Source organism: Coregonus clupeaformis, chromosome 10, assembly GCF_020615455.1.
Source record: "Coregonus clupeaformis isolate EN_2021a chromosome 10, ASM2061545v1, whole genome shotgun sequence".
Taxonomy (NCBI): domain Eukaryota; kingdom Metazoa; phylum Chordata; class Actinopteri; order Salmoniformes; family Salmonidae; genus Coregonus; species Coregonus clupeaformis.
The window spans coordinates 44,720,743-44,745,007 of NC_059201.1; the positions used below are offsets into that span (position 1 = coordinate 44,720,743).

Below are 24,265 nucleotides of genomic sequence, written 5' to 3' on the forward strand. Positions count from 1 at the left end.
TTTGTTTCTGGTGTCCTTTGACAGCTCTTTGGTCTTGGCCATAGTGGAGTTTGGAGTGTGACTGTTTGAGGTTGTGGACAGGTGTCTTTTATACTGATAACAAGTTCAAACAGGTGTCATTAATACAGGTAACGAGTGGAGGACAGAGGAGCCTCTTAAAGAAGAAGTTACAGGTCTGTGAGAGCCAGAAATCATGCTTGTTTGTAGGTGACCAAATACTTATTTTCCACCATAATTTGCAAATAAATTTATTAAAAATCCTACAATGTGATTTTCTGGATTTTCTTTCCTCAATTTGTCTGTCATAGTTGATGTGTACCTATGATGAAAATTACAGGCCTCTCTCATCTTTTTAAGTGGGAGAACTTGCACAATTGGTGGCTGACTAAATACTTTTTTCCCCCACTGTATATATATAAATATACACAGTGGGGAGAACAAGTATTTGATACACTGCCGATTTTGCAGGTTTTCCTACTTACAAAGCATGTAGAGGTCTGTAATTTTTATCATGTACCTTATTTCTATCCAGAAAATCACATTGTATGATTTTTAAGTAATTAATTTGCATTTTATTGCATGACATAAGTATTTGATACATCAGAAAAGCAGAACTTAATATTTGGTACAGAAACCTTTGTTTGCAATTACAGAGATCATACGTTTCCTGTAGGTCTTGACCAGGTTTGCACACACTGCAGCAGGGATTTTGGCCCACTCCTCCATACAGACCTTCTCCAGATCCTTCAGGTTTCGGGGCTGTCGCTGGGCAATACGGACTTTCAGCTCCCTCCAAAGATTTTCTATTGGGTTCAGGTCTGGAGACTGGCTAGGCCACTCCAGGACATTGAGATGCTTCTTACGTAGCCACTCCTTAGTTGCCCTGGCTGTGTGTTTCGGGTCGTTGTCATGCTGGAAGACCCAGCCATGACCCATCTTCAATGCTCTTACTGAGGGAAGGAGGTTGTTGGCCAAGATCTCGCAATACATGGCCCCATCCATCCTCCCCTCAATACGGTGCAGTTGTCCTGTCCCCTTTGCAGAAAACATCCCCAAAGAATGATGTTTCCACCTCCATGCTTCACGGTTGGGATGGTGTTCTTGGGGTTGTACTCATCCTTCTTCTTCCTCCAAACACGGCGAGTGGAGTTTAGACCAAAAAGCTCTATTTTTGTCTCATCAGACCACATGACCTTCTCCCATTCCTCCTCTGGATCATCCAGATGGTCATTGGCAAACTTCAGACGGGCCTGGACATGCGCTGGCTTGAGCAGGGGGACCTTGCGTGCGCTGCACGATTTTAATCCATGACGGCGTAGTGTGTTACTAATGGTTTTCTTTGAGACTGTGGTCCCAGCTCTCTTCAGGTCATTGACCAGGTCCTGCCGTGTAGTTCTGGGCTGATCCCTCACCTTCCTCATGATCAATGATGCCCCACAAGGTGAGATCTTGCATGGAGCCCCAGACCGAGGGTGATTGATCGCCATCTTGAACTTCTTCCATTTTCTAATAATTGCGCCAACAGTTGTTGCCTTCTAACCAAGCTGCTTGCCTATTGTCCTGTAGCCCATCCCAGCCTTGTGCAGGTCTACAATGTTATCCCTGATGTCCTTACACAGCTCTCTGGTCTTGGCCATTGTGGAGAGGTTGGAGTCTGTTTGATTGAGTGTGAGGACAGGTGTCTTTTATACAGGTAACGAGTTCAAACAGGTGCAGTTAATACAGGTAATGAGTGGAGAACAGGAGGGCTTCTTAAAGAAAAACTAACAGGTCTGTGAGAGCCGGAATTCTTACTGGTTGGTAGGTGATCAAATACTTATGTCATGCAATAAAATGCAAATTAATTACTTAGAAATCATACAATATGATTTTCTGGATTTTTGTTTTAGATTCCGTATCTCACAGTTGAAGTGTACCTATGATAAAAATTACAGACCTCTACATGCTTTGTAAGTAGGAAAACCTGCAAAATCGGCAGTGTATCAAATACTTGTTCTCCCCACTGTATTTATATATATACAGTGGAGTGTATTTGTCAGCCACTTCATTTGTGCGAGTTCTCCCACTAAAAGAGATGAAGGGTGGGGATGGGTGATGTGGATGGCTAGTGAAGATGAGTGAGCAAACACTCCTGTTTTTGTTTATCCAGCCTATCCTCTGCTCTGCCCCAGACCCCACAGGACCTGGCTGCCATGACACACACAGCTGTGGAGAGCCTGGAGTGCATGTGATGTTCCTGGTTATAGTAGATAGTCCTCCATGGGGAAACCCTCCCTGGGTGGAGAGACAACCTGTGCTTCTACTGGGAGGGATGGGATGAGAGACACAGGATGTGCCTTGTTAGAGGCTGGCCGTGGGGACACCGTCCATGGGTAGAGAGGTGATACTGGCATGGATTACAGACAGACACGAGGTGCCTGGTTATAGCAGCCCTGGGGATCTCCTCCCTGGGTGGAGAGAGCCTACGGTGCTGGGAGAGATGGGGATGGTGGACAGAATGTGCATGGTAATAGTGGCTGGCCATGGGGAATGGGTTAGTTGGACAGGTTGTGCCTGGTTAGGACATGGGGATACCCCCACCATCCCTTTGTGTGTGTTCTCTCTGAGGAGGAAGGAAGGCTCTTTCTGTAGCCACACTCGCCCCACCATGAGTCATGCAGCTCACGTGCAAACACTGTCTGTGCAAAGTGATCCACACGCAGCGTGGACACTCGCCTTGTTTCCCAAGAACTCCACCTATTGATTTGGGCCAGACCCTTTAATCTTATTAAAATGTCACTATCGTTGAGAGACAAGCAGGCCTTATTGACTTGGGGTCTTGGGACCAAGACTAACTGCCTCACTTTTTCATCAGTGGCATACGTTCTGCAACAACTCTTTAACATATTTTACAGCATATGATTTGTTAATGTACAGTATTTGGATTGGTCTTTGCAGTTAGTAAGTGTGTGTCATATTTTTGAATATGTGTGTTTCCTGTGCTCCAGGGGGGCGTTCTCGGAGGTGGTACTTGCCGAGGAGAAGGGGACCCAGAGGCTGGTGGCCATCAAGTGTATCCCCAAGAAGGCTCTGCAGGGAAAAGAGAACAACATCGAGAATGAGATCGCTGTGCTGCACAGGTCAGTAACATAGTGAATTAACACAACACACCACACCACACCACTATATAACTCAATATCCTTAAAGCTAGAATCCGCAGTTGAAACAATAACAAAGCGGTCCACCGCGCCTCTGTTTTGGGAAAATGCTAAGGGATGGGCCTGGAGAAATGTAACCATTCTCAAATACATAGACAGACGTATGGGTGCAAGGACTGACCATCCATGATATCAACATTATAGTTTTAACCATGTTTTGAGGCTATGCAATGTTTGTTTACATTTATATTGTTTACAAACATGAGTAAAACCAACTTATATTTTGGGTTCTGATGGGTGTGACAGTTGAACTAATAAGCTCATGAGGCATTTATAAGTTATAGCCTATTCTTCAAGAATCAATGGGTAGGCTACATATCAATAATTAATACGTCCAAAAATGGATGTAGCAACTGCAGATTCTAGCTTTAATAATTAATACCAGGTCGTTTCCCCATCATCAGTCATTAAAATATTTTAATACTCATTATGTTCAGGTTCAGGAAAGAGGCTGAAGGTGGCAGGTAGCATAACGGATGGGCCAGTAACCGAAAGATCACTGGTTCGAATCCCTGAGCCGACTAGGTGTAAAATCTGCCGATGTGCCCTTGAGCAAGGCACTTAACCCTAATTGCTCCTGTAAGTCGCACTGGGTAAGACCATCTGCTAAATGGCTCAAATGTAAAATGTAAATTATAAACTGGGTGGTTTGAGCCCTGAATGCTGATTGGCTGACAGCCGTGTTATATCACGGGTATGACAAAACATTTATTTTTACTGCTCTAATTACGTTGGTAACCAGTTTATAATAGCAATAAAGCACCTTGGGGTTGGTGGTATATGGCCAATATACCACGGCTAAGGGCTGTATCCAGGCACTCCGCGTTGCGTCGTGCATAAGAGCAGCCCTTAGCCGTGGTATATTGGCCATATACCACAACCCCTCAGGCCTTATTGCTTAAATAACACACAGGATCTGTCAATGTAAAGGATTGACAGCATGGTATCTATTGGCTCATAGTAATGTACGGCAGAGCCACCTTGATGTTAAGCAGTGGAGGCCAGTGGAGAAAAGGGACTGACTGGATGCATGGTACAGTATGTTATATATGTGTCCTGTCAGTAGAAACACCAGGATTGTGCACCGGAAATGTCAGGAGTAAAGAAGATAAACCTATTTTTAGTGTCCTTGTTGCTAGGGCAACAGCACACACAGAGGCGGAGGGGAGATGATGTGCGTGCGCCTGTGTGTGTGTGGAGTTCCCTGCAGCAGTGTGATGAAGGAGAGAGAGAAATAGAATTGAGGGGAGAGGGAGAGAGAGATATACTCATAGACATACACATTGACGTCCTCTCTCCTCCCTCCTCTCTCTTTTCTTTACAGCATCAACACACTGTGTCACATATCGCCTACATGACTACTTACAGTATAACAACAGAGCAATGTCCTGCCTCAGCCTTGGATGTCTCGTTGGCTTGTGTATTACCAGTGCTGTTCCTGCCAGTGTATTTCCCTCAGTCAGAATAGAACTCCCCCTAACTGGCTCGCTTCTCTCTCGTCAGTGGTGCTGGATGAAGACATGGACACGGGTTTGTTCAACCAATGTCAGGAGCTGGCTCCATTATATATCCATATATTCTCGATAGAGATGATGAAACACTCCTCTGTCAGAGACTACTCTATGTTTGGTGTGAGAAGAAAACAACCGGCCCCACGATATGACTAGTTCTGTATTTATGGGATGAGGCTTTGTTTATGGTGCTCCTACACACTCTTAAACACAGCAATGGTGCCACCTGGTGATCATGTGACAGTATTGAGAGAGAGACACCGTGAGGCATAGTACTGTACACTGAGTATACCAAAAGTTAGGAACAACTTCCTAATATTCTTTCTTTCTTTCTTTCTTTTCAGAATCAAGCACACCAACATTGTTTCACTGGAGGACATATTTGAGAGCACATCCCACTTGTACCTGGTCATGCAGCTGTGAGTCTGCACTTTCTTCTCTCTCGGTCTCTCTCTTTCTCTATCTCTCTATCCCCTCTCTCCTCTTCTTATTCATTGTTCTGGTAGAAATACTGTAAGTCATAAAGCCGGGACAGATTGCTGGACTGGTGTGGGGTATAAGTTCATGACATGTTTTTCCTTTCTTAAAATATTGTGTTTGGGAGAAGCAAAACAGTGAGCGGACATTCCCTTTTTCTGTATGTATAGGACCTTATTTTTGTCCGGCACCTTTAAGTATTGTACGTAAGTAGCATTGGCTCATGCGTGCCGGAACGGCTCATAGGAGTAAGAGCCTGTCCCCTTTCTGTAGCGTGAGGCAGCTTGATGTACAAGTACACCCCCTGGACAGGACACTAGTCTATCATAGGGCCTTACTCCCAATCTATCTCCTTAATCCTGAGTGCCAAGCAGAGAAGCGTCAGGTCCCATTTTTAGTATTATGGATGTGTGCCTCTGTCAGGGTGTCTGGAGGGGAGCTGTTTGACCGCATCGTAGAGAAGGGTTTCTACACAGAGAGAGATGCCAGCCAACTCATTCACCAGATCCTGGACGCTGTCAAATACCTCCATGACATGGGCATTGTACACAGGGATCTGAAGGTTTGGCAACTCTACACTCACACCAGTGGAGGCTCCTCAGAGGAGGAAGGGGAGGACCATCCTCCTCTGAATTTCATTAAATATATTTAAAAATATTAAAAAAGTTATCCTTTTTAGATAAAACTATACTAAATATTATCACGTCACCAAATAATTGATTAAAACACACTATTTTGCAAAGGTCTACAGTAGCCTCAACAGCACTCTGTAGGGTAGCACCATGGTGTAGCCAGAGGACAGCTAGCTTCCATCCTCCTCTGAGTACATTGACATCAATACAAAACCTAGGAGACTCATGGTTCTCACCCCCTTCCATAGACTTACACAGTAATTATGACAACTTCCGGAGGACGTCCTCCAACCTATCAGAGCTCTTGCAGCATGAACTGACATGTTGTCCACCCAATCAAAGGGTCAGAGAATTAATCTAGTACTGAATGCATAAATTACAGCTAGCTAGCACTGCAGTGCATAAAATGTGTTGAGTAGACTCAAAGAGAGAGAAATAAAATAGTTGAACAGTTTTAAGCAAATCAATGTATTCCTAAATGAAGGAGAAGCAAGAGAGAAATAGAGAGAGAGATTTCGTCACTAGCAAATGCAGCTAGCTAATTTAGCCTACTGAAACACCCTGCTCAAACAGAGGGATGCTATGTTAGCTAGCTGGCTATGACTATCCAACACAACACTGGAACTCTTCCATGTCAAGGTAAGCTTTTGGTTTTACTAATTTATTACAACCGGGGCCCGCCGGTGTAAATGCTTATTGACTGTATACTGTAACGTTACTGCATTGCGGGTTTACTAACACGTTAGTTCTGTTAGCTATGCTGTTAGCTCTGTTAGGTTTGGCTTGGAATTTTTTTTTCCGCAAGGTCGCATACAGCTGATATTTTGTACATTGAAGTCCACAAGCAAAGGGAAGAGGTGAAAGGAGGAGAGCGCATAACGTAGATGCGAGAAGGAATACAACATGGCTGCTATGAAACTGTGAACTGTGTTTACCCGTGATCAGGGGTGTATTCATTCCGCCGATTCTGTTGAAAAACATTTCTTAAACAGAAGCAAACAGAACAAAACGGGGATAAACATACCTGAATTTGTCCAATAGAAACTCTTGTTTGCAACTGTTGGACTAATGATTACCACTATCAACTACATGCAGGCAAGAGTGTGCAAGGCGGCACTGTCTGTCACATCAAATTTGTCTCTCAACCTGTGTGCACCTACACTACCGTTCAAAAGTTTGGGGTCACTTAGAAATGTCCTTATCAGAGCTCTTGCAGCATGAAATCAGTCATTCCTGTACTGATTACGTGACTTCCGTCTCGCTTCCGCATTGTCTCCGTGCTGCTGTGCTGTTTGTTGCTACTTGGCTACCTGCCAAACTATTCACGTTTTACTTTTAATAAACGTTTAATCAATCTCTGTGTTCAACAAATTTACCAACTTTTTAGTTTTGTCCTCACTCATCTTTTTTCGTTAAACTTTTTCACCCCGGACGTTTTATCCCGAGACAGAAGAGTCATTTTCCTGTGCGTTTTAGCTGCCAATTTTACTTTATTTTCCTTTTTTCCATCGCAACTTTTTTCCCTTATTCAACTTTTTCACTCCGGACGCTTTATCTGGACATGGTTCGTCAACATCTTCAACAGCCGAAGCTAAGTAGTAACATTAACATGATGTCTTCTAATTGCAGTCGCTGTACTCATAATATACAGGAGAACGATCGCCTTACGGCGAGAATAGCTGTGCTACAAGCCCAGCTTCAGACGCAATCGTTAGGCAAGGGTAATTTCAGTGTAGGAAAGGAAGAAACAGCGTCTGTGCCACCAGTAAGTACAGACAGTAACGTTAGTATAAATCCCCCCGCACAGTCCCCGCAGCCGGACAACTTTCTCATGGCTTCTGGAGGGAAATACTGTTGGAATGCTCAACCGGTGTCGCTCATTCAGCCGACAGAAACCTTCAACCGGTTTTCCCCATTATGTAGCGAGTCGGAGTCTGAGTCTGAGTCTTCTCTTGTCTCTACTCCTCCCGTTACGGGGGTCTGAGACGCCGAAGGCTCCCACCATTAGCTCTGACAAATTGAAAACCCTAGTCATTGGCGACTCCATTACCCGCAGTATTAGACTTAAAACGAATCACCCAGCGATCATACACTGTTTACCAGGGGGCAGGGCTACCGACGTTAAGGCTAATCTAAAGATGGTGCTGGCTAAAGCTAAAACTGGCGAGTGTAGAGAGTATAGAGATATTGTTATCCACGTCGGCACCAACGATGTTAGGATGAAACAGTCAGAGGTCACCAAGTGCAACATAGCTTCAGCTTGTAAATCAGCTAGAAAGATGTGTCGGCATCGAGTAATTGTCTCTGGCCCCCTCCCAGTTAGGGGAAGTGACGAGCTCTACAGCAGAGTCTCAGCACTCAATCGCTGGTTGAAAACTGTTTTCTGCCCCTCCCAAAAGATAACATTTGTGGATAATTGGCCCTCTTTCTGGGACTCACCCACAAACAGGACCAAGCCTGACCTGCTGAGGAGTGACGGACTCCATCCTAGCTGGAGGGGTGCTCTCCTCTTATCTACCAACATAGATAGGGCTCTAACTCCTCTAGCCCCACAGTGAAATAGGGTGCAGGCCAGGCAGCAGGCTGTTAGCCAACCTGCCAGCTTAGTGGAGTCTGCCAATAGCATAGTCAGTGTAGTCAGCTCAGCCATACCCATTGAGACTGTGTCTGTGCCTCGACCTAGGTTGGGCAAAACTAAACATGGCGGTGTTCACCCTAGCAATCTTATTAGGATAAAGACCTCCTCCATTCCTGCCATTATTGAAAGAGATCGTGATACCTCACATCTCAAAATAGGGTTACTTAATGTTAGATCCCTCACTTCAAAGGCAGTCATAGTCAATGAACTAATCACTGATCATAATCTTGATGTGATTGGCCTGACTGAAACATGGCTTAAGCCTGATGAATTTGCTGTGTTAAATGAGGCCTCACCTCCTGGTTACACTAGTGACCATATTCCCCGTATTAGGCTTGGGTGGGGGACTCAGGTGCAGAGACGGACACACGGACAAAGAGGGTGAATTATGATGTAGTTTATTCAGCGTGTTATGGTAGAGAGAAGCAGTACAGGGTGGAGTAGCGTCAGGCCGGGGTAGGAGCTGAGTAGGGTGGAGAGCCAGTAGTCCTGAGAGCTGGATGACGAGGATATCAGACAACAGAGCAGGTTGCGGCGTGGGAATGGCAGGCAGGCAGGCAGCAGGAACAGACGAGATCTAATCGAAGGAGAGACAGGTTACAAACGTGGCAGAAACAACTATAATACTGAGAGAGTACAACTAAACTGAGATTTCTGTACGGGGCCAAGTTACCACAGGTAGTGTAGGAACGAACTGGCGCTGGAGAGGTGTCCAGCCCGGGTAGATAACTGCTGGTTGATTGTTGACAATGAGCTGCAGCTGGATGTACTGATCTTGTGAGAGACTGGCCACGCCCCCTGACCTAGATCCTCTGACTGGACTGCACAGCAGGGGGAGACAGACACAAACAACACACACAGGGAAAAAGGGAAAGGAAAACCAGCAGGAACAGGACCAACAGTGCCGGACCGTAACAGTACCCCCCCCTCAACGGGCGCCACCCGGCGACTCCACCCGGCTTGTCAGGGTGGTCCCTATGGAAGTCAGCCACCAGCTGCGGATCCAGTATAAATCGTCGGGGAATCCAGGACCTCTCCTCGGGACCGTATCCCTCCCAGTCCACCAGGTACTGAAACCCTCTACCACGCCTCCGGACGTCCAGCAGTCTCCGCACCGTGTAGGCTGGATGGTCGCTACAATATCTGCGGTGGCGGAGGGGGATCCACAGGCGGACACAAAGGGCTGGAGGAGACCAGCTTCAGCTGGGACACGTGAAATGTAGGATGGACTCTCATGGCCTGGGGAAGCTTCAACCGAACAGCCGAAGGGTTGATGATGGAGTCGATCTCGAAAGGACCCAAATACCGGGGCGACAGCTTACGGGAGTCAGTGCGCAGGGGGATGTTGCTGGAGGAGAGCCAGACTCGCTGACCAGGCTGGAACTGGGGGAGCGACTACCCTGTGCCTGTCCGCCACCCTCTTGTTACGCTCTGCTGTCCGTAGAAGAGCCTCACGGGTGTCCACCCACACCTTGCGGCAGCGACGAAGGTTATCCTGAACTGACGGGACGGCTAACTCCCTTTCCTGAGACGGGAACAATGGCGGTTGGTACCCCAAAGCCGCCTCAAATGGTGAGAGGCCGGTGGCAGATGAGGTGAGGGAATTGTGGGCATATTCGACCCACGGGAGATGTTTGGCCCAGGTGGACGGGTTCTGGGATGTCACACAGCGTAGAGCAGCCTCCAGGTCCTGATTGGTCCTCTCAGTCTGGCCATTGGACTGGGGATGGAAACCTGATGAGAGACTGACAGTGGCACCCAGAGCCGAACAAAACTCCTTCCATACCCGAGAAATGAACTGTGGACCTCTATCGGACACTATGTCCACAGGTATTCCATGGGGACGGAATACATGTAGGACAAAGAGGTCGGCTGTCTCACTGGCAGATGGTAATTTTGGTAATGCAACAAAATGGGCAGATTTAGAGAATCTGTCCACGATGGTGAGTATGGTGTCATTACCCTCAGACATAGGAAGTCCAGTGACGAAGTCCAAGCCCACGTGAGACCAAGGACGACTCGGGACTGGGAGAGGCCGCAGCAGGCCCGAAGGAGCCCTGTGGGAAGCCTTATTTTGGGCACAGATGGAACAGGCCGCCACGTACTCCCGGACGTCAGCCTCGGCGGATGGCCACCAAAAGTGCCTCTTCAGTAGCGACAGTGTACGGTTCATACCAGGGTGGCAGGAGAAGCGTGAGGTGTGGATCCAGTTGAGCACTTGCGGCCGCACGGCTGCGGGAACATAGAGAAGGTCGGGGGGCCATCGGCCGGTCCAGGTTCCAACTCTTGTGCCGATCGGACGAGGGACTCGATTTCCCAGTGAACCGCCGCCACCAAACAGGAAGCGGGCAGAACAGATTCAGGATTGCTGGAGTCTTCATTGTCTGTAAACTGGCGAGAGAGAGCATCAGGCTTAACATTACGTGTGCCAGGACGATATGTTAAAATAAACTTGAACCTGCTGAAGAACAGAGCCCATCTGGCCTGACGGGAGTTCAGCCTCTTGGGACGACTGGATGTAAGCCAGGTTCTTGTGGTCTGTCCAGACTATGAAGGGTTGCTCTGCTCCGTCTAGCCAGTGCCTCCACTCCTCCAACGCCAACTTGACAGCAAGCAACTCCCGGTTACCCACGTCGTAGTTCTTCTCAGCAGGGGTCAATCTCCTGGAGAAAAAGGCCACAGGATGGAGCTTCTGGTCCGTGGGGGAACGTTGTGACAGGACAGCCCCCACCCCCGAATCAGAGGCGTCCACTTCCACAATAAACTGCAAACTAGTGTCTGGATGAATAAGAACAGGTGAGGTGGTGAACAGTTCCTTCAATGTACTCACGGCTGACTCGGCCTCAGGCGTCCACAGGAATGGCACCTTAGGGGGAGGTGAGCTTGGTCAGGGGGGCAACCACTCGGCTGAAACCCCTGATGAAGCGGCGGTAGAAGTTGGCGAAGCCCAGGAAGCGTTGTAGCTGCTTCCGAGACGTGGGTGTGGGCCACTCCACAACCGCTCTGATCTTGTCAGGATCTGGTGACACTTGTCCCCGCTCGATAATAAAGCCCAAAAAGGGGACGGACTGCCGGTGGAACTCACATTTTTCTGCTTTCACATACAGTTTGTTTTCCATGAGGCGTTGGAGAACCAGACGGACGTGGGAGACGTGTTCATCCTGTGGCTTAGAGAATATTAGAATGTCATCCAAATAGACAAACACAAAACGGTGTAGAAAATCCCTCAACACATCGTTAACCATGGCCTGAAACACTGCTGGGGCGTTAGTGAGACCGAATGGCATGACTAGGTATTCAAAGTGTCCGAGAGGGGGTATTGAACCCAGTTTTCCATTCATCTCCCCGCCTGATCCTAACGAGGTGGTAAGCGTTACGTAGGTCGAGTTTGGTAAACACAGTGGCACCATGAAGGGGTTCAAATGCTGAGTTGATGAGAGGCAGGGGGTATGTATTTCTGACTGTGATGTTATTTAGTCCTCTGTAGTCAATGCAGGGGCGTAATGTTTTGTCCTTCTTCTCTACAAAAAGAACCCAGCTCCAACAGCGGAAGATGAGGGACGAATGATGCCAGAGGTTAGGGAGTCGCCTATGTAGGTTTCCATAGCTTCTCTCTCAGGACGGGACAGATTGAAAAGCCGACTGGACGGCAAAGGGGCTCCAGGCAGTAACTCAATAGCGCAATCGTATGGCCTATGAGGTGGTAATGAAAGTGCCTTGGACTTACTGAATACCTCGGCCAGGTCCAGGTACTCCTCAGGGACTGAAGAGAGGTCTGGGGTTTTGACAGGGGAAGCAGGGGAGCCGACCGAGGGCGGAATAGCCGACCCAAGGCAAACAGAATGGCAGTGGGTGCTCCAACTGTGTATCTTGTGGTTTTGCCAGTCAATATGGGGGTTGTGAAGGCTAAGCCAAGGGAAACCGAGGATAAGGGGGGAGGCCGAGGAGGAGACTACTTTAAACTGGATGGTTTCTTTGTGATTGCCGGACAGCATGAGAGAAACGGGGACAGTTTGGTGGGTGATGTTGGCAAACTGATGGCCGTCAATAGCGGTTACTGTTATAGGCTTAGGCAGGGGCTTAACAGGGATCTCAGCCTGAGTGACCAGGTTGACGTCAAGGAAACTATCCTCAGCACCAGAGTCGATGAGAGCAGCTAGTGGGAGAGATAGATTCCTGAACTGGACTGTAGCTGGGATAACTAGACGGGGTGCTGTGGGCATTGAGTCAGGTGTAGCACTCGCAAGTACGCCCACTTTTACCTGCGAGCTTGGTCTTTTGGGCGAACCGGACAGTTAACCAGGAAATGAGTGCGGTCCCCACAGTACATGCACTCACCAGCCCGCATGCGCCGTTCCTTTTCGGCAGGGGACAGACGAGCACGGCCCAGCTGCATGGGCTCGTCTAGTTCCGTGGAGGGATCCGCTGAGGTGTGTGGGCGGTGTCCGAGTGGTGGTGTAGCTCGGGCTACAGAAAGCGAGGGGGCCCCGCCTGTGGTGTGGACCCGACCGCCCCTCTCCTGTCTCCTCTCCCGTAGCCTGTTGTCTATTCGTGTAGCAAGGGAAACGAGAACATGAAGGTTAGCAGGCTCATCACGAACAGCTAGTTCATTCTTAATCGTGTCACTTAGACCGTTAACAAACGCTCCCTGAAGAGCTTCGTCATTCCACTTGGAATCGGCTGCCAAGGTCCAAAAATCAATGGCGTATTCAGCCACGCTACCCGTGCCCTGTCGTAGCTTCAATAGTCTCTTTGTGGCGGTCCCGCATGGTCCGGGTGATCAAACACAACTTTCAATTGAGAGGAAAAATCGTCAAACGACAGGCTGGCAATCTGCTGAGTAGAACAAGCCGCTTCTGCCCAAATCAAAGCTTTGCCCCTCATTAACCCCAGTGCGTAATGTACCTTTGAGGATTCCGTGGAGAAAGACAGGGGCTTCTGTTGGAACACCAAGCGGCACTGAAGCAGGAAACCACGGCATTTGTTCAGGTCCCCGTGAAAGGTTCGGGTGAGGTTGTAGGGGGTTCCCGAAGGGCAGGAGCGGAAGCCGAACCTGGAGCCACTGTAGGAGGAACAGGCGGAGGAGAAGCAGAGGGAGGAAGGGTAGTGAGTGTTACCAGGTTAGCTACCTGAGAGGAGAGATGAGATACTTGATCCAACAACTGCTGGTTGTTATCCAATAGAGTCCGGATGAGTTGGTCGTGTTGTCCCAATAGCATTCCCTGTGAATGGAGGGCGCGTTGTACGCCATCACCCGTTGTTTCATGTGGCATCTCTGCTGAGTCCATGTTGGGCCAGTTCGTTCTATTAGGCTTGGGTGGGGGACTCAGGTGCAGAGACGGACACACGGACAAAGAGGGTGAATTATGATGTAGTTTATTCAGCGTGTTATGGTAGAGAGAAGCAGTACAGGGTGGAGTAGCGTCAGGCCGGGGTAGGAGCTGAGTAGGGTGGAGAGCCAGTAGTCCTGAGAGCTGGATGACGAGGATATCAGACAACAGAGCAGGTTGCGGCGTGGGAATGGCAGGCAGGCAGGCAGCAGGAACAGACGAGATCTAATCGAAGGAGAGACAGGTTACAAACGTGGCAGAAACAACTATAATACTGAGAGAGTACAACTAAACTGAGATTTCTGTACGGGGCCAAGTTACCACAGGTAGTGTAGGAACGAACTGGCGCTGGAGAGGTGTCCAGCCCGGGTAGATAACTGCTGGTTGATTGTTGACAATGAGCTGCAGCTGGATGTACTGATCTTGTGAGAGACTGGCCACGCCCCCTGACCTAGATCCTCTGACTGGACTGCACAGCAGGGGGAGACAGACACAAACAACACACACAGGGAAAAAGGGAAAGGAAAACCAGCAGGAACAGGACCAACAGTGCCGGACCGTAACACCCCGTGCATCCCGCAAAGGCGGAGGTGTTGCTAACATTTACGATAGCAAATTTCAATTTACAAAAAAAAAATATGGCGTTTTCATCTTTTGAGCTTCTAGTCATGAAATCTATGCAGCCTACTCAATCACTTTTTATAGCTACTGTTTACAGGCCTCCTGGGCCATATACAGCGTTCCTCTCTGAGTTTCCTGAATTCCTATCAGACCTTGTAGTCATAGCAGATCATATTCTAATTTTTGGTGATTTTAATATTCACATGGAGAAGTCCACAGACCCACTCCAAAAGTCTTTCGGAGCCATCATCGACTCAGTGGGTTTTGTCCAACATGTCTCTGGACCTACTCACTGCCACAGTCATACTCTGGACCTAGTTTTGTCCCATGGAATAAATGTTGTAGATCTTAATGTTTTTCCACAAAATCCTGGACTATCGGACCACCATTTTATTACGTTTGCAATCGCAACAAATAATCTGCTCAGACCCCAACCAAGGATCATCAAAAGTCGTGCTATAAATTCTCAGACAACACAAAAATTCCTTGATGCCCTTCCAGACTCCTTCTGCCTACCCAAGGACGTCAGAGGACAAAAATCAGTTAACCACTTAACTGAGGAACTCAATTTAACCTTGCGCAATACCCTAGATGCAGTTGCACCCCTAAAAACGAAAAACATTTGTCATAAGAAACTAGCTCCCTGGTATACAGAAAATACCCGAGCTTTGAAGCAAGCTTCCAGGAAATTGGAACGGAAATGGCGCCACACCAAACTGGAAGTCTTCCGACTAGCTTGGAAAGACAGTACCGTGCAGTACCGAAGAGCCCTCACTGCTGCTCGATCATCCTACTTTTCCAACTTAATCGAGGAAAATAAGAATAATCCAAAATTTCTTTTTGATACTGTTGCAAAGCTAACTAAAAAGCAGCATTCCCCAAGAGAGGATGGCTTTCACTTCAGCAGTAATAAATTCATGAACTTCTTTGAGGAAAAGATCATGACCATTAGAAAGCAAATTACGGACTCCTCTTTGAATCTGCGTATTCCTCCAGGGCTTAGCTGTCCTGGATCTGCACAGCTCTGCGAGGGCCTGGGATCGGGAGAGACACTTAAGTGTTTTAGTACTATATCTCTTGACACAATGATGAAAATAATCATGGCCTCTAAACCTTCAAGCTGCATACTGGATCCTATTCCTACTAAACTGCTGAAGGAGCTGCTTCCTGTGCTTGGCCCTCCTATGTTGAACATAATAAACAGCTCTCTATCCACCGGATGTGTACCAAACTCACTAAAAGTGGCAGTGATAAAGCCTCTCTTGAAAAAGCCAAACCTTGACCCGGAAAATATAAAAAACTATCGGCCTATATCGAATCTTCCATTCCTCTCAAAAAATTTTAGAAAAAGCTGTTGCGCAGCAACTCACTGCCTTTCTGAAGACAAACAATGTGTACGAAATGCTTCAGTCTGGTTTTAGACCCCATCATAGCACTGAGACTGCACTTGTGAAGGTGGTAAATGACCTTTTAATGGCGTCAGACCGAGGCTCTGCATCTGTCCTCGTGCTACTAGACCTTAGTGCTGCCTTTGACACCATCGATCACCACATTCTTTTGGAGAGACTGGAAACCCAAATTGGTCTACACGGACAAGTTCTGGCCTGGTTTAGATCTTACCTGTCGGAAAGATATCAGTTTGTCTCTGTGAATGGTCTGTCCTCCGACAAATCAACTGTACATTTCGGTGTTCCTCAAGGTTCCGTTTTAGGACCACTATTGTTTTCACTATATATTTTACCTCTTGGGGATGTTATTCGAAAACATAATGTTAACTTTCACTGCTATGCGGATGACACACAGCTGTACATTTCAATGAAACATGGTGAAGCCCCAAAATTGCCCTCGCTAGAAGCCTGTGTTTCAGACATAAGGAAGTGGATGGCTGAAAACTTTTTACTTTTAAACTCGGACAAAACAGAGATGCTTGTTCTAGGTCCCAAGAAACAAAGAGATCTTCTGTTAAATCTGACAATTCATCTTGATGGTTGTAAAGTCGTCTCAAATAAAACTGTGAAGGACCTCGGCGTTACTCTTGACCCTGATCTCTCTTTTGACGAACATATCAAGACTGTTTCAAGGACAGCTTTTTTCCATCTACGTAACATTGCAAAAATCAGAAATGTTCTGTCCAAAAATGATGCAGAAAAATTAATCCATGCATTTGTTACTTCTAGGTTAGACTACTGCAATGCTTTATTTTCCGGCTACCCGGATAAAGCACTAAATAAACTTCAGTTAGTGCTAAATACGGCTGCTAGAATCCTGACTAGAACCAAGAAATTTGATCATATTACTCCAGTGCTAGCTTCCCTACACTGGCTTCCTGTTAAGGCAAGGGCTGATTTCAAGGTTTTACTGTTAACCTATAAAGCGTTACATGGGCTTGCTCCTACCTATCTTTCCGAGTTGGTCCTGCCGTACATACCAATACGTACGCTACGGTCACAAGACGCAGGCCTCCTAATTGTCCCTAGAATTTCTAAGCAAACAGCGGGAGGCAGGGCTTTCTCCTATAGATCTCCATTTTTATGGAACAGTCTGCCTACCCATGTGAGAGACGCAGACTCGGTCTCAACCTTTAAGTCTTTACTGAAGACTTATCTCTTCAGTAGGTCATATGATTGAGTGTAGTCTGGCCCAGGAGTGTGAAGGTGAACGGAAAGGCTCTGGAGCAACGAACAGCCCTTGCTGTCTCTGCCGGGCCGGTTCCCCTCTCCACTGGGGTTCTCTGCCTCTAACCCTGTTGCAGGGGCTGAGTCACTGGCTTGCTGGTGCTCTTTCATGCCGTCCCTGGGAGGGGTGCGTCACTTGAGTGGGTTGAGTTACTGACGTGATCTTCCTGTCTGGGTTGGCGCCCCCCCTTGGTTTGTGCTGTGGTGGAGACCTCTGTGGGCTATACTCGGCCTTGTCTCAGGATTGTAAGTTGGTGGTTGAGGATATCCCTCTAGTGGTGCGGGGCTGTGCTTTGGCAGAGTGGGTGGGGTTATATCCTTCCTGTTTGGCCCTGTCCGGGGTTTCTTCGGATGGGGCCACAGTGTCTCCGGACCGCTCCTGTCTCAGCCTCCAGTATTTATGCTGCAGTAGTTTATGTGTCGGGGGCTGGGGTTAGTTGGTTATACCTGGAGTACTTCTCCTGTCTTATCCAGTGTCCTGTGTGAATTTAAGTATGCTCTCTCTAATTCTCTCGTTCTCTCTTTCTCTCTGAGAACCTGAGCCCTAGGACCATACGTCAGGACTACCGGGCATGATGACACCTTGCTGTCCCCAGTCCGCCTGGCCTTGCTGCTATTCCAGTTTCAACTGTTCTGCCTGCGTTCACGAAACCCCTACCTGTCCCAGACCTGCTGTTTTCAACTCTTAATGATCGGCTATGAAAAGCCAACTGAGAGACCTGAGCACCTAGGACCATACGTCGGGACTACCGGCCGTGGTGACTCCTTGCTGTCCCCAGTCCGCCTGGCCTTGCTGCTATTCCAGTTTCAACTGTTCTGCCTGCGGTTATGGAACCCCTACCTGTCCCAGACCTGCTGTTTTCAACTCTTAATGATCGGCTATGAAAAGCCAACTGAGATTTATTCCTGATTATTATTTGACCATGCTTGTCACTTATGAACATTTTTGAACATCTTGGCATGGTTCTGTTATAATCTTCACCCGGCACAGCCAGAAGAGGACTGGCCACCCCTCATAGCCTGGTTCCTCTCTAGGTTTCTTCCTAGGTTTTCGCCTTTCTAGGGAGTTTTTCCTAGCCACCGTGCTTCTACACCTGCATTACTAGCTGTTTGGGGTTTTAGGCTGGGTTTCTGTACAGCACTTCGAGATATTAGCTGATGTAAGAAGGGCTATATAAAATAAAATTGATTGATTGATTGATTGATTTTCCATGAAAACATACATGAAATGAGTTTGAATAAGAAATATAGCAAAATGAATAAGAAATGTAGTCATTGACAAGGTTAGAAATAATGATTTTTTTTATTGAAACAATAATTGTGTCCTTCAAACTTTGCTTTCGTCAAAGAATCCTCCATTTGCAGCAATTACAGCCTTGCAGACCATTGGCATTCTAGTTGTCAATTTTTTGAGGTAATTTGAAGAGATGTCACCCCATGCTTCCTGAAGCACCTCCCACAAGTTGGATTGGCTTGATGGGCACTTCTTACGTACCATACGATCAAGCTGCTCCCACAACAGCTCAATAGGGTTGAGATCCGGTGACTGTGCTGGCCACTCCATTATAGACAGAATACTAGCTGACTGCTTCTTCCCTAAATAGTTATTGCATTGTTTGGAGCTGTGCTTTGGGTCATTGTCCTGTTGTAGGAGGAAATTGGCTCCAATCAAGCACCGTCCACAGGATATGGCATGGTGTTGCAAAATTGAGTGATAGCCTTCCTTCTTCAAGATCACTTTTACCCTGTACAAATCTCCCACTTTACCACCACCAAAGCACCCCCAGACCATCACATTGCCTCCACCATGCTTGACAGATGGCATCAAGCACTCCTCCAGCATCTTTTCATTTGGTCTGCGTCTCACAAATGTTCTTCTTTGTGATCCGAACACCTCAAATTTCGATTGGTCTGTCCATAACACTTTTTTCCAATCTTCCTCTGTCCAGTGTCTGTGTTCTTTTGCCCATCTTAATCTTTTATTTTTATTGGCCAGTCTGATATATGGCTTTTTCTTTCAACTCTGCCTAGAAGGTCTGCATCCCGGAGTCGCCTCTTCACTGTTGACGTTGAGACTGGTGTTTTGGGGGTACTATTTAATGAAGCTGTCAGTTGAGGACCTGTGAGGCGTCTGTTTCTCAAACTAGACACTCTAATGTATTTGTCCTCTTGCTCAGTTGTGCACCGGGGCCTCCCACTCCTCTTTCTATTCTGGTTAGAGCCAGTTTGGGCTGTTCTGTGAAGGGAGTAGTACACAGTGTTGTATGAGATCTTCAGTTTCTTGGCAATTTCTCGCATGGAATAGCCTTCATTTCTCAGAACAAGAATAGACTAACAAGTTTCAGAAGAAAGTTATTTGTTTCTGGCCATTTTGAGCCTGTAATCGAACCCACAATTGCTGATGCTCCAGATACTCAACTAGTCTCAAGAAGGCCAGTTTTATTGCTTCTTTAATCAGCACAACAGTTTTCAGCTGTGCTAACATAATTTTAAAATGATAAACTTGGATTAGCAAACACAACTTGCCATTGGAACACAGGACTGATGGTTGCTGATAATGGCCTCTGTACGCCTATGTAGATATTCCATTAAAAATCAGCCGTTTCCAGCTACAATAGCCATTTACAACATTAACAATGTCTACACTGTATTTCTGATCAATTTCATGTTATTTTAATGGACAAAATAATTGCTTTTCTTTCGAAAACAAGGACATTTCTAAGTGACCCCAAACTTTTGAACGGTAGTGTACGTTGTAAACTTTCATTCATTGGCTAGCTTGTAGCAACCTCATGATGGCTATAGGGAAAATTAGAGTATCATGTAGTAGCCTCTGTAGCTCAATTGGTAGAGCATGGTGCTTGTAACGCCAGGGTAGTGGGTTCGATCCCCGGGACCACCCATACATAAAAATGTATGCGCACATGACTGTAAGTCGCTTTGGATAAAAGCGTCTGCTAAATGGCATATTATTTTATTATTATTAGCCTAAACCTATCGCTGTTACATTGAATTGGGTGAAAGGAATATGACTGACAGTCATCCAATATGCTGTAATAGAAATAAGGCCATGCTCATGAAAAAAAGAACCGTCCTCCATCATCTGAAACGGCACTGACCGCCACTGACTCACATGCACAAACACGCAAACCAGGGTTGGGGTCAAACCCATTTCAATTCCAGTGAATTCAGAATGTAAACCAAATTCAACATTTTACTAATTGAAAAGCATTGAATAGAATTAGAATTTCAGTGTACTTCCTGAATTGTCTGGAACTGAAATAGAATTGACCCCAACCCTAATGCACACACACACACACACACACACACACATCAGTAAACGGTCAGTGCCATTCAATACCGCCTTGCACACTCTTGCCTGCATCTAGCTGATATAGGGTGTAATCATTAGTCCAACAGTTGTAAACGAGAGTTTCTATTGGACACATTCAGGTATGTTTATGTTTATTATTTAAGAAACGTTTTTCAACAGAATCTGCAGAATGAATACACACAGTTCACTTTCATAGCAGCCACGTTGTATTCCTTCTATGCGCTCTCCTCCTCTCACGTTGTCCCCACGCTTGTGGACTTTAATGCACAACACATCAGCTGTATGAGACCAGGCAAAAAAAACTTTCCAAGCCAAACCGCTACACACAGCTTACATCGTTGTCACCATATTAGCTAAAGTAACGTCATAGTCAGCATAGCTAATAGAACTAACACGTTAGTAAACCCGCTACAATCATGCAGTAACGTTAGTGTACAGTCAGTAAGAAGTTACACCGGCGGGCCCCAGTGGCAAGAAATTAGTAATACCAAAACTGGATAGTCATAGCCAGCTAGCTAAGAAAGCATCCGTCTGTTTGAGCAGGGTGTTTCAGTAGGCTAAACTAGCTAGCTGCATTTGCTAGCTAAGTAAGTGAAACTGAAACTGAAAAAATACTCTCTCTATTTCTCTCTTGCTTCTCCTTCATTTTGGAAGAAATTATTTTGATCTAAACTGTTCAACTATTGTCTTTCTCTCTCTTTGAGTCAACTACTCACCACGTTTTATACACTGCAGTGCTAGCTAGCTGTAGCTTATGCTTTCAGTACTAGATTAATTCTCTGATCCTTTGATTGGGTGGACAACATGTCAGTTCATGCTGCAAGAGCTCTGATAGGCTGGAGGACGTCCTCCGGAAGTTGTCATTACTGTGTAAGTCTATGGAAGGGGGTGAGAACCATGAGTCTCCTAGGTTTTGTATTGAAGTCAATGTACCCAGAGGAGGATGGAAGCTAGCTGTCTTCCGGCTGCACCATGGTGCTACCCTACAGAGTGCTGTTGAAGCTACTGTAGACTTTCTTTGCAAAATAGTGTGTTTTAATCAATTGTTTGGTGACGTGATTATATTTAGTATAGTTTTATCAAAAAATGATAACTTTTTAAATGTTTTACTATTAAATTTTTTGACATTCACTGAGTAGGATGGTCCTCCCCTTCCTCCTCTGAGGAGCCTCCACTGACACACACATACATACATACATACATACACCTCCACGACATCATCATCCTACACATGGTCATCCTACACATGGTCATCCTACACATAGTCATCCTAAACAGGGCCGATCTGCTTGTTTCCCTCCTTGGAGAGTCAGTTTATAAGATCTTGTACTCTTGTGAAATGGTAATAAACTCAGCAAAAAAAGAAATGTCCCTTTTTCAGGACCCTGTCTATCAAAGATCATTCGTAAAAATCCAAATAACTTCACAGATCTTCATTGTGAAGGGTTTAAACACTGTTTCCCATGCTTGTTCAATGAACCATAAACAATTAATGAACATGCACCTGTGGAACGGTCGTTAAGACACTAACAGCTTACAGACGGTAGGCAATTAAGGTCATGGTTATGAAAACGTAGGACACTAAAGAGGCCTTTCTACTGACTCTGAAAAACACCAAAAGAAAGATGCCCAGGGTCCCTGCTCATCTGCGTGAACGTGCCTTAGGCATGCTGCAAGGAGGCAAGAGGACTGCAGTGTCCGTACTGTGAGACGCCTAAGACAGCGCTACAGGGAGACAGGACGGACAGCTGATCATCCTCGCAGTGGCAGACCACGTGTAACAACACCTGCACAGGATCGGTACATCCGAACATCACACCTGCGGGACAGGTACAGGATGGCAACAACAACTGCCAGAGTTACACCAGGAACGCACAATCCCTCCATCAGTGCTCAGCCTGTCTACAATAGGCTGAGAGAGGCTGGACTGAGGGCTTGTAGGCCTGTTGTAAGGCAGGTCCTCACCAGACATCACCGGCAACAACGTCGCCTATGGGCAAAAACCCACCGTCGCTGGACCAGACAGGACTGGCAAAAAGTGCTCTTCACTGACGAGTCGTGGTTTTGTCTCACCAGGGGTGATGGTCGGATTCGCGTTTATTGTCGTAGGAATGAGCGTTTCACCGAGGCCTGTACTCTGGAGTTGGATCGATTTGGAGGTGGAGGGTCCGTCATGGTCTGGGGCGGTGTGTCACAGCATCATCGGACTGAGCTTGTTGTCATTGCAGGCAATCTCAACGCTGTGCGTTACAGAGAAGACATCATCCTCCCTCATGTGGTACCCTTCCTGCAGGCTCATCCTGACATGACCCTCCAGCATTACAATGCCACCAGCCATACTGCTCGTTCTGTGCGTGATTTCATGCAAGACAGGAATGTCAGTGTTCTCCATGGCCAGCGAAGAGCCCGGATCTCAATCCCATTGAGCATGTCTGGGACCTGTTGGATCGGAGGGTGAGGGTTAGGGCCATTCCCCACAGAAATGTCTGGGAACTTGCAGGTGCCTTGGTGGAAGAGTCGGGTAACATCTCACAGCAAGAACTGGCAAATCTGGTGCAGTCCATGGGGAGGAGATGCACTGCAGTACTTAATGCAGCTGGTGACCACACCAGATACTGACTGTTACTTTTAATTTTGACCCCCCCTTTGTTCAGGGACACATGATTAAATTGATGTTAGTCACATGTCTGTGGAACTTGTTCAGTTTATGTCTCAGTTGTTGAATCTTGTAATATTTACCCATGTTAAGTTTGCTGAAAATAAACACAGTTGACAGTGAGAGGACGTTTCTTTTTTTGATGAGTTCAGTTCCTGTAGAAATAGATACAGTGGGGAAAAAAAGTATTTAGTCAGCCACCAATTGTGCAAGTTCTCCCACTTAAAAAGATGAGAGAGGCCTGTAATTTTCATCATAGGTACACGTCAACTATGACAGACAAATTGAGAAAAAAAAATCCAGAAAATCTCATTGTAGGATTTTTTATGAATTTATTTGCAAATTATGGTGGAAAATAAGTATTTGGTCACCTACAAACAAGCAAGATTTTTGGCTCTCACAGACCTGTAACTTCTTCTTTAAGAGGCTCCTCTGTCCTCCACTCGTTACCTGTATTAATGGCACCTGTTTGAACTTGTTATCAGTATAAAAGACACCTGTCCACAACCTCAAACAGTCACACTCCAAACTCCACTATGGCCAAGACCAAAGAGCTGTCAAAGGACACCAGAAACAAAATTGTAGACCTGCACCAGGCTGGGAAGACGGAATCTGCAATAGGTAAGCAGCTTGGTTTGAAGAAATCAACTGTGGGAGCAATTATTAGGAAATGGAAGACATACAAGACCACTGATAATTTCCCTCGATCTGGGGCTCCACGCAAGATCTCACCCCGTGGGGTCAAAATGATCACAAGAACGGTGAGCAAAAATCCCAGAACCACACGGGGGGACCTAGTGAATGACCTGCAGAGAGCTGGGACCAAAGTAACAAAGCCTACCATCAGTAACACACTACGCCGCCAGGGACTCATATCCTGCAGTGCCAGATGTGTCCCCCTGCTTAAGCCAGTACATGTCCAGGCCCGTCTGAAGTTTGCTATAGTGCATTTGGATGATCCAGAAGAGGATTGGGAGAATGTCATATGGTCAGATGAAACCAAAATAGAACTTTTTGGTAAAAACTCAACTCGTCGTGTTTGGAGGACAAAGAATGCTGAGTTGCATCCAAAGAACACCATACCTACTGTGAAGCATGGGGGTGGAAACATCATGCTTTGGGGCTGTTTTTCTGCAAAGGGACCAGGACGACTGATCCGTGTAAAGGAAAGAATGAATGGGGCCATGTATCGTG

General features: G+C 46.6%; 1 protein-coding gene across 1 annotated transcript in view; it reads left to right on the plus strand.

Annotated features, from left to right (window-relative positions):
* Positions 1 to 24,265, plus strand: part of camk1a (calcium/calmodulin-dependent protein kinase Ia) — a 73,941-nt gene that overhangs the window by 40,215 nt on the left and 9,461 nt on the right. The window contains exons 3-5 of the mRNA XM_041887849.2: positions 2,988 to 3,119; positions 5,053 to 5,127; positions 5,609 to 5,747. Coding sequence (XP_041743783.1) covers positions 2,988 to 3,119; positions 5,053 to 5,127; positions 5,609 to 5,747 — 346 coding nt within the window. The remainder of the gene's footprint in view (positions 1 to 2,987; positions 3,120 to 5,052; positions 5,128 to 5,608; positions 5,748 to 24,265) is intronic.